Source organism: Artibeus jamaicensis, unplaced genomic scaffold (genome assembly GCF_021234435.1).
Source record: "Artibeus jamaicensis isolate MK-2021 breed Jamaican fruit bat unplaced genomic scaffold, CSHL_Jam_final scaffold_847, whole genome shotgun sequence".
Lineage (NCBI taxonomy): Eukaryota > Metazoa > Chordata > Mammalia > Chiroptera > Phyllostomidae > Artibeus > Artibeus jamaicensis.
Genome location: NW_026522057.1, coordinates 22,388,492 through 22,400,536, shown reverse-complemented (window position 1 = coordinate 22,400,536; position 12,045 = coordinate 22,388,492). Strand labels below are relative to the sequence as shown.

Here is a 12,045-nt window from a genome sequence, read left to right as displayed (position 1 = left end):
CTTGGTAGAGACAAGTCTGGAGGCTCAATGATGCTACTGCTCTCCTGCTGGGCCACGTCCTTGGGAGGCAACAACTTCAGAAGGCAGGGGGCCCTCACCTGCCCTTGAAGAATGCCGCACAGAAGGGAGAGGAGCAGAAATTGACAAACTGGAAGATGATGACTTTGAATGTGAAGGCATCTCCATGGAGAGTCTGGATTCTATGCATCTCTGGGCCAAGGGCAGAGCTGGTCCGAGTTCTATGTTTATGGGGGCTGGCACAAGCCATCTTCCCCTAATGCCAACCATGTGTCCCTGGACAGCCTCACTAGTGAATGGCTGAGCAGGCTAGTGACACCAAGGCAGGAGCTACAGGCTCTAAGGTGTGGGTAGACATTCCTTGGGACTCTTAATTCCCAACTGATGGCAGGACACCACTGCGTCCCCCTGCCCTCACTCACCTCTCCTGGTGAGCTGCTCAGCCAGCGAGATGCAGACCTGACCCGAGAGGAGGGTCAGTAGCAGGTTGAGTAAAGCGCTGCTGATGTTTGCAATGTTGCCAGCCTAGGCAGAGTGACAGCCATCACCTAAGGGTCCCCACTTTGGGCCTGGAACCTGGAACAGTGACCCCAAGCTCTGTCCCCCCAGGTCACTTGGGCCATGAGCAAGCGTTGCCCATACGAAGCACTGCAGTGCATACGATGTCACAGTAAATGACAAAAATGCCCAGACAAAGCTGGGGACTTGCAGGCCACTCTGCCAGAGCTGGAAGGCAGGCCTCAGGGTCCCAGTGACCCTGGAGGGGACTGTCCTTCTACAAGAAAGGCCCAAAGCGGCCTCACTATGATGAGAATGGCTACAGAGCCAGTGAGTAGGCCGCAAAGGCAGACGTGGGGTGGGAAGGAGGGCTCCTTGGGACCTGTCACTTGGTTCTGGGCCATCTACAGAGCTGGGACAGCAAGCTCTGATGTGAGCTCACCTCTCAGAGGGATGACAAATGTTTATCCCAGGGCCCGAGAAGCTGGGAGTCATGGCCCTGGGGTGGAAAGCCTGCCCCTTACCCTGCTTGCCCAGGGAGCTCTGGAAGTGCGGGAACGTGGGCTGATTCACTTTGGTTTCTGTGGGTGGGGCCTTCTCCCTCAGGGCCTGGCCAGGAACTCGTGGATGGGTGGGACGGATAGCTGGGTGGACGGACACATAGGTGGGCGGGCAGATGAGAAGCTAAAAACAAATGGATGCACATTCGTCTGTGGGTGGAGGCCTGGATAGACGATGGATGGGTGGGTAACTAGACAGGAAAATAACTGGCAGAGCTCCACAAACGAGCACACATGGAGGTGTACGGGAAGACTGGTGGACAGATGGACAATGGCTAGGTGGGGGGCAGATGAAAGCGTGGACGGTGCACATGAAGATGGGGGGCGATGAACAGATGTGTAACACATAAATTTACTCAATGACTGCTAACTGACTGCTGTGCAGTAGATATTGTATATGCCATGGTGACCAGACTGGGATGGTGCATGGCCAGACTCTAAAGCCCAGGTCCATTTTCTCCCCTGCTCTGTTCTTCCCCAGGGAGCTGGCAAAGTGAAGGTGGGTGATGGGTGAGTCTCTGGCTGGAGCAGTGCCACCAAGGATAAGACGGGCCTGCCTTGTTGTTGGGGAGACCTGGGTTATTTCTCCAGCGCCACCTTCTGGCTCTTAGCAGAGCTGGTGCCCAAGGATCCAGAAGCTTCCTTTCTGGTTGAGCTTCAAGCCCAGAGATAACCGGCTGGGATGTGGAGTAGCTGGAGGGTCATAGTCAGGCCCAGGGGCCACCTCCCTGGGTCCCACTCCCACAGTTGGCTGCTGCCCTGGTGGGCCAAGGTCAACAGGAGCTAGGAACAGAGGGGACCAGGCTGAATGCTACTGTCTGCAAGCAGAGCCAGAGGCCACCGTGGGAAGGTCTGGGGTCTACTGGCTGTGCCACTGTGAGTCTTGGGGTCCTGCCCCGACATTCCTCCTCTAGGGCAAGATCAGGCCTCAGCTATGAACTGATTTGGCAGTAAGAAGATGCTGGTCAGTCCTTTGAGTCCCAGAAGGGTTGACAAGCAGTGCCCTAGGGAGACAGACATGGCAAGTGCCGCACAGGCAGTGTGCTCCCAAGCGTGAGCGGGGGGCACGTAGGATTCCCTTGTGGGGATCAGGAGGGGGGAGCCTCCGAGGACAGTGCTGGGGTGTGTGTGCACACTCACACATGACCACGTGTGCATGTGGGTGTAGAGCTGCCAAGGTTGACTTCTCAAGAGGGGGCTCCAAGGGCCAGCTGGCTTTGGGGGTCACTATACCTAGGCCCCCCGGGCCCTGCCCTGCGGGGTCACTCAGGCCAGGCCTTACCCAGGGGGCAGTCTATGGAGCCAGGTATCACAAGGGGTCGTCAGAAAGTGTCAGAAAGTGTAAAGGCCCCTTTCGTCGGCACCCTCCTCCCCACCCCTCACTTCAGCTTGCATTACCAGTGTCTCTCGCCGGTGGGGCAGAGGTGAGACACAAAACCCAGCAAGTTCACCCACCTTCCTGCTCCTGTCCTTGCTGGCTCCCCTCAGGGCAGAGCTGCCAGCAGGCCCACTCACTCCCTGACCCCCACCTGGCTCAGTGATGCTCTCTGATTCCCCCAGGGCCCCTGTCCTAAGGCTGGCCTGACAGCCTCAAGATCAAGAAGGCACTGCAGTGCAAGGGGCTCGCCTCCTGGACACACAGGTGGACTACATTTCCCAGTCTCCCTAGCAGCTCCATGTGACCATGTGACAAAGTGTTGGCCAAAGGAATGTGGGCAGAATGAGGCACACTGCCCCAGGCCAGGCCCACAGAAACCTCCTGGGTGACCTCTCACTTGCACGTGTCGCGTTGGTCTGCTCACTGGATGGCGGTGCCCCAGGAAAACTGGGAAGCCACATGCTGAAGATCTCAGAGCCCGGGTCTCTGAATGAGTGCATGCAGCAGAGACCCCCCACGGCCACTGTCCCCTCCACCTGAGGTAAGATGTAAACATGAATAAAACTTCGAGAGAGTTCAACCTCTGACAGTTGTGAATATGTGAAACAGTTTATTCTTATATTATTATTTACTAGTTATTGTATCGTTTTCCGCACAAACAACTGTAAACCTATTTTTTCCCCACCCTGTAATACGAGCTCTCAGTTGAAGTCACTTCAGGTCCATGGCTCACCTGAGCCACACCTTCTCCCCTGTCACCCTCCCCATCTGCTACAGAAGGGGAGGGACAGCAGGTTGGTGGAGATGCTACAGTCCGGGGGCCCTGCCTATTTGATTCCTCAGTTTCCAGAGCCTGGAACCCCAGGGCCCTGGGAGAAGGCAGAGGGCCTCCGACCACCACCCTGGGAAGCCCATGTACCCACCGCACTGCCACGGATTCTGCAAAGTGCTGCTGGGGCAGAGTCTTTACAGGCCACCAGCCTCCCCGGCCAATCCTCAGGAGATCACTATCCCTGTCCCAGCCCTAGGACTGGATCCTGTCTCCTGCTCCGGGTCACCTGAGACCTGGGAGGAGGGACCACATGTGCCCACTCATGTCAGCTGGGTGTGTCTTCTGGGGGGTTAGGGAGCAGGCCAGCTGCCACCTGGTCCTGGTGCCACAGCTGCTCTGCCAGGCTATTAAGCACGTGGGCAATATCGGCCAGCCCGGCCCGCCCATCCAGCGTGCGCCCATCAGCCAGCCGCCGCCCCGGCACACTCTTCACCCGTAGGAGGGGCAGCTCCCAGGCCTGCCTGAAGGCCGTGATGTCGCGCTCAGGCACGTCTGTGTGCATGTACTGGTCAAATCTGGAGGAGGGTCAAGGTCAGGCGTCTCTGCTAACCACCCCATCAAACCCAGCCTTCTCCCTCCTCCCTGGAGCCCCAGACCCAGGGTCTGGAGGAGGTCCAGCTGCAGTCTTGAAAATAAAGCCTGTGGGACTGGATCCCATGGCGGGGCAGGGGCAGGGTCCATGTCTTGCCAAGTGTGGCCCCTGACCATCCTAGGGGCCACCCAAAGGATACTTAGAGCCAATGACCATCCTGACAACACCAGGGGCCTCGCCTGCAACTCGGGTCAGCTGTCCAGGGAGGTCTTCGAAGGAGGCACGGTCGGTGAAAGAGAACAGGAATAGGAAAGCATCTGTTTTCTCCTTACAAGCCTGGGGATGGAGAGGCCAATCCAAGGCAGTAATCATGGGACCAGAACCCTCCCATCAGCTGCAGGGCCCAACTTTTACAGACTGGGAAACTGAGGCCCAGAGGAGTGAGTGGCTGGTCCCAGGGCAGAGCTCAGGCTGGGATCCAGTCCCCACTGCAAGCTCAGAGCTTGCCCCGCTGGGGCAGTACCCTCAGCCCATTTATGCCCAATTCTGGCTCCTGCAAACTCGGCAGGCTGGGCTCCGACACCTGGACTCAGAGGCCCACCCCAGACAAGCAGCCCCTCCGGGACCCACCCAGGCCCCCCTCCTGCTCACCGGCAGCATGTGATCGAATTTTTTCAGTGCAGACTCGCCACAGTCCCAGAACTCAAAGCGGAACATGATGACCCGGTCACTGACCTGCAGCTTGGCCGGCCAGAATACCACAGTGGTCTGGATGCCTGGGGAGGCCGGGGTCAGCCACTTAGCATAGGAGAGGCAGAGGTGGAGAGAGGTTGGGGGCCCCGGGAAGAAACAGGAAGACTGCGTCCCTGCCCTGGGGGGTCGGAGTCTGCTGGGGGGGTGGTGGGGAGGCAGAGTCCCTGACCCAGGAGCATTCTCAGTCTGACGAGGGAACCTGACCTGCCCTGGAGGAGCCACTGGCCTAGCAGGGAGATACAGCCCGAGCCCCAGCCAGGACAGTGAAGCTTCACTCACATGTACAAGGGGACCCAAAGGTCCCGGGATACAGGAGGATGTTGCAACGTGATGCCCAATCAACACCCAGGGGAAGGAAACAAGCAAAGATGTTTCCTGAGCACCTATTTTGCACCAGCTCCATGCTAGGCATGTTACCACCACCATCTCTAGCACCAGCCTCCCAACAACCCCACGGGATTGGTACTGCCATCCCTGTTGGATGGAGGAGCCAAAATCAGCTCAGAGAGGGCACTCGACTTCCCAAGCCTGTAGGGTCAATGGTGGGGCTGGTTCAAACCCTGGGCCTGTGGTCCAGGGACAGTCTCCCTCCACCCTGGGGAAGGCCTCCAAGGAGGGACTCACCGATGGTCTCATGGTGTACCACGGGCACCTCCAGGCCAGCTAGCTTGGCCACCAGTGCCGTCTTGCCCACACCACTCTTCCCAGACACGAAGATCTTATAGCTGGCCGTGTCAATGGCCACGGCTGGGGGCAGCACTGGTCGCTCCAGTAGCCCTGGGGCAAGGAGGGAGCCCTGTGGGGTCAGGTTGTCCCACCTGGTCTTGCCCAATCAGACCCTGGGGGCACAACCTCATCTCTAAGGGCTTTTTCAGTGCCAGCCATCTGTGGCCCTCTCTGCTCGTTACCGAGGCCGGGACACCAGCAGCGCCCCTGGACACGCTGCTCCGCAGGGAATGCCTGTGCTCTGCCAGCTGGGCCAAGGCCCGCTTCAGATGACACCATTTTTTAAGTGTGATGCATGAGGTGGCTTTTATTGGTATTATTATCACGTGTTCTGGATTTCTTTGTCATTAATGCTCTAGATTTCTCCCAGATAAAGGCAAGGTGTTTCATAATTCTTTCTTTAGTAGAGAAATATCAGCAGAAGTATTCTCAATTACTATATACTCCTTAGAGCTAATACAGCAAGAGCTTTATGAATGTTTTCGTTTTAAAACTTGCAAAAGTCAAGTCTAAATGGTGATACGTCTGTAGACATAGGACCTCAAAGTCCTCAATTGTGGGTTGCCCTCCCATTCTCCGGTTTTAGGCCTTTTGGGGCGTTGTTTTTCCTGGGCAGAGCTGGACTCTCACGGCTGCCGCTAGCTGCTTCACCAGCCCCGCCCAGCCTGGCCTGGGGGCTTGGGCTTCATCCCAGGGAACATGAGTGGCTAAGCCTGGAGACAGCAGGATATGAAAGAGGCTTGTGTCTGCTCACGAGCCTTAATGAGTCTGTAAGAGATGCTGTGAGAAGGGAAATGGGAGTCTACTGTGCAAAGTGCCCAGCAGAGGGCCTGGCACAGGATGGGGGCTCAGTCAACAGCCTCTCTGGTAACAGTAGTTCCTGGCAGGGTTCCGCCTGTTTCCGTGTTCCTGGCTCTGATGATGGAATTAGCTCTTAGCAGATTTTGGGGAGGCCTCGCGGATAGTCCAGTCCTCAAGCCTGGAGAGTGCAGTGTGGCGGGCCCTCGCTGCCCTGATTCTCCGCTCCCCCAAGGGAGTGACAGGTGACACTGTTCTCCCTAAGGAATAGCAGGTGCCAGGTTTGGGGTGTAGGGAGTTGAGAGGACTTACCAAACACCCGCCGGCGGCTCTTGCGCAGGATGCAGGCCAGGTACTCCTTGCCCTCGGTGCTTTCATGCCAGTCTGGGACGATCACCGAGCCCGGGGTCGGTGGTCTGGCCATGGCTGGGCACCCGACGATGGGGCAGGGAGATGGCAGAACGCTGAAAGCAAGGGAAGGGACAGGGTGACTGCTCCAAGCTGGACCTGTGAGCCCTCTTCATCTGCCGTGTGGCTTGCTCCCTCCTTGGGTGGTGAAGCAGTCTGGAGCACCGGCCTCCTTATTATCCCAATTACCATTTTGGGAGTCCACCCTCCGTTTCACTGTCGGGGGCGGGGGGGGGGTAGTGATTACTCATCCCCGTCTACCTCTTATTACCCAGAAGGTACAATTCCATAGTCTTCTACCCCATATTGCTCCCGGGTGGGCGGCAGCCACCTTATTTATTGCCCTGAGGGTATTTACACAGCTCCTCTCTCCCTGGTCACCTCTGGGAGGAGTCACACGGACTTGCTTTTCCTCCGCCTCCTTGATACTGAATCCCAGGGCCAGCCAACCCTCACAATCAGCAGTCCCCTAGGGCGAACAGGCCAGTGTAGTGAAGGTCCTTTAAAAGTTCTATCCGAGCTCCCGCCACCCAGCCCTCCCAGCCAGCTTCCGCCCGGCGTAGGGGCCGGCTTCGGCCAGGCGCCGGAACAGGAGGCGCTTGCGTGGCTGTTGTCATGACACCAGGGGGCGGAGTTGGGTTGCAGAGTTTGGAGCAGGGGTGGTCTCTCCAGCATGAGCTACTAATGCCACGCACCTGGGACGGGACCCCTCCTACCAGGGGTCCTCTTCTCCTCGGGTCGCTTAGTCGGAGCCCCAGTTGTTTCTCTAAAACTGAATTAAATCCCCCTTCTCCAGGAGGAGAGAGGGTCCACTGCCTCTCTGCGCCACTTCCCTCTTCTATGAAGTGAAGGCGAAATACTATTACCTCCTCGGGTTCTCTACACCAGTGGGCGGTCCACAGTGATGCTCAGTAAGTGCTATCTCTACTCTACGGATCCTGCTGGGCAGGACCTTGAGATGAGCTGCACACCTCCGCCTTCACGGATGGGGGGGAAAAGCGGCCCAGAGAGATCAAGGGATTTGCTCAAGATCTTCAAATATGAGTCCCACTGGATTGTACTTGCCAGTCATTTGTTGATTGAATGATTCACCCCATTCATTCAACAAGTAATTACTGAGCACCTACTCTGTGCTCAGCCTGGGCTAGCTGCTGGGAATACATGGGCAAACCAGAAGTCCCTGCCCTGCTGGAGCTGACAGTTCAGCGCTGAGGCCATAAACCCTTCCACACCGTTCCAACATTGGGCACTGGGCTCCAACCACCTGAAGGCGTGTGCTCAGTAAATGCCTGTTTAGCTGGACAGGGTGCTTGTGGGTCATTACGGAGAGGTTGGCTATGACACTTAATTTTTTACCCGTGTCCTCTTACAATGCCTTCAGGTAGGGCAAATCACTGTTATGTAAGGAATAGCCTATGAGTTGACCTTTACTAAAGGCCAACTAAGTGCCAGACAGTGGGAGCTGTACAGAGGTTGCCTCATTTAACTCTATACAGAAGCCTGTGTAGGAGACATTATCATCCCTCTTTTTTTCACAGCTGAGGAAGCTCAGAGACAGCGTGATTGTCTGAGGCCACACCACACAGCCGGTCAGTGGGAACACTGGACTCAGAACTCTGAAGTATGTATCTGTTCAGCCAGGTTGGGTCTTTTGTTTTTCGAACTTTTCTACAGCCACCCTGCCTGCTGTAGCTCAGTGGGTTGAGCGCAGGCCTGCGAACCAAAGGGTTGTGGGTTCAATTTCCAGTCAGGACACATGCCTGGGTTGTGGTCCCCAGTAGGGGGTGCACGAGAGGCAATCACAGTGATGTTTCTCTCCCTGTCTTTCTCCCTCCCTTCCCCTCTGTCTATAAATAATTTTTTTAAATTTAAAAAACAACAACAACTTTGCCCCAGCCCCTAGGAGGGCTGTTCCTAGTAAAGCTGGCAACAGCCACAGGACCACAGTCCCACCAATCATGGGGCCCCATTATGTCCAGTGGGGTGGAGGGGACAAGGATGTGGAAGACAGAGCACCTCCCTCAACTTGCTGCCACTGCAGCTGGGCAGGGATACAGCAAACGAATAACCACGTCTACAGGATTCTGTGCTTGCAACTGGCCCACACCCTCAGGTCACTCGGTCCCCTTCCTGTGGCCCTCGCCGGATCTGCCCGAAGTCAGGGCACTCCGCAGCTGTGGCCTCTCCATGGGCCAACAGTGCCTCCGTGGCAGGGCTCAGGACTGACCCACCTCTGGGTGCCCAGACCTCACACACAGCCCTGTGCTGGCTTGCCTTGCAGCGGACTCGGGGAGAGTGAGGAAATGAAGCCACTTGGAAGAATGAGCTTGCCTGTTAACCTGGAGGCCAAATGTGAAGTCTTCCCATGCACAGGGAGGGAGGCTGGTGGTCAGAGCCGGTGGCCAGAGGGTTAGTCTCAGGAATCAGTCTTGACTGCCCTCGGGGGCTCCTGGAGGGGACACTATAGGGAGCATCGGGAGACTGTTCAAAACATGGGTTCTTGGGCTCTGTCCCCCAGAGATTCTGTTCCAGGGCATCAGATGGGTTTCTGTGCCTGCACCTGTTACAAGAGCATTGGGCAGTCTCGGGAAGCTAAGCTCTGTGCCAGTCTGCTAGGGCTGCCGTACCAGATTGCCGCGGACTGGGTGGCTTAAACAACAATTTACTTTCTCACAGTTTGGCAGCTAGAATGCAAGATCAAGTTGCCAGCAGGGTTGGTTTCTGGTGAGGCCTTTCCTTCTGGCTTGTAGGAGGCAGCCCTCTCATTGTTTCCTCATGTAGCCTTTCCTCTGTGCACACAGTCTTTTTTTAAAAAAAATAATCTTATTGATTTGAGAGAGAGAGAAACATCAGTTTGTTGTTCCACGTATTCATGCATTTATTGGTTGATTCTTGTATATACCCTGACCAGGGATCGAACCCGCAACCTTAGTGCATCAGGATGATGCTCCAAACAACTGAGCTACCTGGCCAGGGCATGTGCATGCACTCTCTTCCCCTTTTTATAAGGATACCAGTGATACTGGATTAAGGCCCCACAATTACTACCTCATTTAACCTTGTATCTCCTTGAAGGCTCTACCTCCAAATAAGTCATACTGGGGTTTAGGGCTTTGACATGTAGATTTAGTGGCAGGTATACAATTCAGGCCATGATAGGGTCCACAAACCTAATTTAGATAAACTGCTGCTGGGGACATGAGGCCAGTCAGCAGGTGGGACCTAGCAGTGAGGTGGTCAGAACTGAGTTTCAGAAGGATGCTCATGAATCTATGTTGGTCTAGTGAGTTGCCCTCACCTGTGCCCCCTTGACCTCTAAGTAGTACATCCCCTTAAGCAAGTTATTTCTCCTCTTGGGGCCTCAGTGAAGCAGGTGACTATCTGCCTAAAGGCCCCTCGAGGGTAGAACCTTTTGATTAGTCCACTCTTTTCTTCACTGTCTGGTCCTTCCCCCATGTTGATTGAACACCTCCTGAGCAAGGCCTCACAAGGTCTTGAAGGGAGGACTTACTAAGATAGGGACACAGTCACCAGCTGCCAGTAGTGGCCCAAGTGGGCAGACTCTCACACTAGCCGAGGCCCTGGATGGTAGGGGCAGGAGTGGTGGGCTTCCCAGGTGGGCGGAGGTCAGTGGAGAAAGGCCTCGGTCAGATTTGTTTTCACCTCTTGCCTGGCCCCGGCAGCTGCTTCCATTGGAGTTGCCCTGCTTGCCCTCTGGGATGCCACACGAGGGCCGGAGTGCTGGTGTCAAACGTAAATCTGGCAGTACCACCCCCGTGATTAGGGTCTTCACTGTGCTCAGAATAAAACCCAAATGCCATGCCTTCAAGGCCTTCTGTGACTGGCCCCTGATCTCTTGTTTTTCATTCCAACTGCCACCTTCTTCTCCTTGTCCTGTGCCCCTGTAGGGCCTCTGCCTTGCAGTCTCTGGCACCTGCCACTCCCCACACCAGCCCCAGTAACTCATATGGGTACCTGCTTCCCCCACTCAGGTCTCAGGCCCAATGTGGCTGCACAGAGAGGTCTTCCCACCTCTGCTCCAGGATTTGCCCCAGGCTTGCTCTCTCACACCACCCTGTTCTTGTCCTTGACATTTTAAAATGTATTGTCTGTCTCTCTCACCTGGACATAAGCTTGAGGACACTGGCCAAGGCTTTTGTTGTCATATCCCTGTGTTACTTCCCTAGAGAGGACCACAGGCTGGCTTCAGAAATGCATGCAGTCCTGGAGGTTAGAAGCTGGAGGTCAAGGTGTTGGTGGGGCTAGTCCTTCTGGGGGCAGAGGGAAAATCTGCTCCAGGGCTGCCTGCCTCTGTAGCGGGTGGGTGTCTTCGCATCGCCTGTCCTTTGTACGAGTCTGTGTCCAGATTTTCTCCTCCTATTAGGACAGCAGTCGTATTGGTTTAGAGCCCACCCCAATGACCCGCTTTTACTTTAATCACCCCAGCAAAGCTCCCATGTGAATGTGATCATATACTGAGGTACTGGGGTCAGGACTTCAACATTTCAATTTTCCCGGGGGGGGGGATAACTCAGCCTATAATAACCCATACTTCCTAGAAATCTGACATATAGTGAAAACTGTATAAAAATGTGTTGACTGACAACTGGCTAGGGCTACAGCGTGGAGAAGGGCCTGCAGAGGGTGACCCCGGAAGGACCAGTGAGGAAGCGGCGTGGTTATTCCTGGCCTGAGTGGGCTAGGACATGTATTTGTTGGATATTTATGAGCACTCCCTGCTCAGGCTGGACACTGGTAGGAAATAATGAAAGAGACTCTGACCTTGCCCTTGGGTATTCCACACGCTGCTGGGAATAAAATCAAAGAACTAGGCCACTACACGGAGAAGCAGGGCAGCAGGGTAGAGAGGCGGGGCAGATTAAAGATGTCCAGATTCCATTTTTAAACACAGGATTTGGGTTTGGAACTGCCAGATCATGCCCAGGGAGTTCTTGAGGCTGCAGTGTGCGAGGCCTGGGCTCAGGGCTCAGCAGCCAGGTTTGTGTCCTTGACCCGGATGGCCTCCTGTGTCACTCGCCAGCTTAAAACCCTCTGGTGGCTTCCCACTGTGTCCAGAGTAATGGCTGCGTGTCTCCCTGCCCCAGGGCTCAGGACATGCTTAGGGCATGCGCACTGAGAGTGAACAATCCCCCAGCTAGTCCTGGGCTCTCCTGGTCTTCCTATGGGTGGGCAGCAGCCCGGGACCCTCAGCTCTAGGGCAGGAGCTTCCTTCCTTCTTCCTCCCAGACTTCTGCCTGGTAAGACCTGGCCCTGCGCCTTCCTGCAGACAAGTTCCCTGGTGGGGGCATGGCACACTCTACCAGCCTTTCAGACATTTAACTAAACCATCAGCTTTGCTTTGTGCCTGCTGACAGGGCCTGGGCCCTGAGCCCAGCCCCTTGGGGGAAACGGCTTTCCCACAGGTGGGGGAGGGGGCAGAGAGGGCAGGCGGGCCAGCCTGGCAATGGTGCTCAGAAGCATGGTAGAGGCCAGAGAAGTGGTCCTACCCAAGCTTCACCAACAGAGGTCGGGGGAAAATGGG

At 55.8% G+C, this 12,045-nt stretch overlaps 1 protein-coding gene and 1 long non-coding RNA gene across 7 annotated transcripts; one reads left to right on the top strand and one right to left on the bottom strand.

The window, feature by feature from the left end:
- Positions 1 to 3,068: 3,068 nt before the first annotated feature.
- On the bottom strand, positions 3,069 to 7,062 carry CPLANE2 (ciliogenesis and planar polarity effector complex subunit 2). Of its 6 annotated transcripts, none has more exons than XM_037146138.2 (6): positions 6,765 to 7,062; positions 6,408 to 6,559; positions 5,196 to 5,348; positions 4,470 to 4,594; positions 4,018 to 4,154; positions 3,069 to 3,801 (listed from the first exon to the last, which is right to left on the bottom strand). In XM_037146138.2, exons 1-6 carry the CDS (start codon positions 6,791 to 6,793, stop codon positions 3,552 to 3,554), a joined length of 846 nt encoding a protein of 281 aa, XP_037002033.1. In that variant the 5' UTR covers positions 6,794 to 7,062; the 3' UTR covers positions 3,069 to 3,551. The 6 variants fall into 6 exon arrangements, with proteins under 6 accessions (XP_037002033.1, XP_053516152.1, XP_053516151.1 ...); XM_053660177.1 differs by having other exon boundaries at positions 6,862 to 7,062; XM_053660176.1 differs by having other exon boundaries at positions 6,885 to 7,062.
- Positions 7,063 to 7,155: 93 nt separating this feature from the next.
- On the top strand, positions 7,156 to 9,375 carry LOC128626651 (uncharacterized). Its single transcript, XR_008390639.1, has 3 exons — positions 7,156 to 7,414; positions 8,042 to 8,124; positions 8,785 to 9,375. It is a non-coding gene; the product is annotated as an uncharacterized LOC128626651 (long non-coding RNA).
- Positions 9,376 to 12,045: the final 2,670 nt, after the last annotated feature.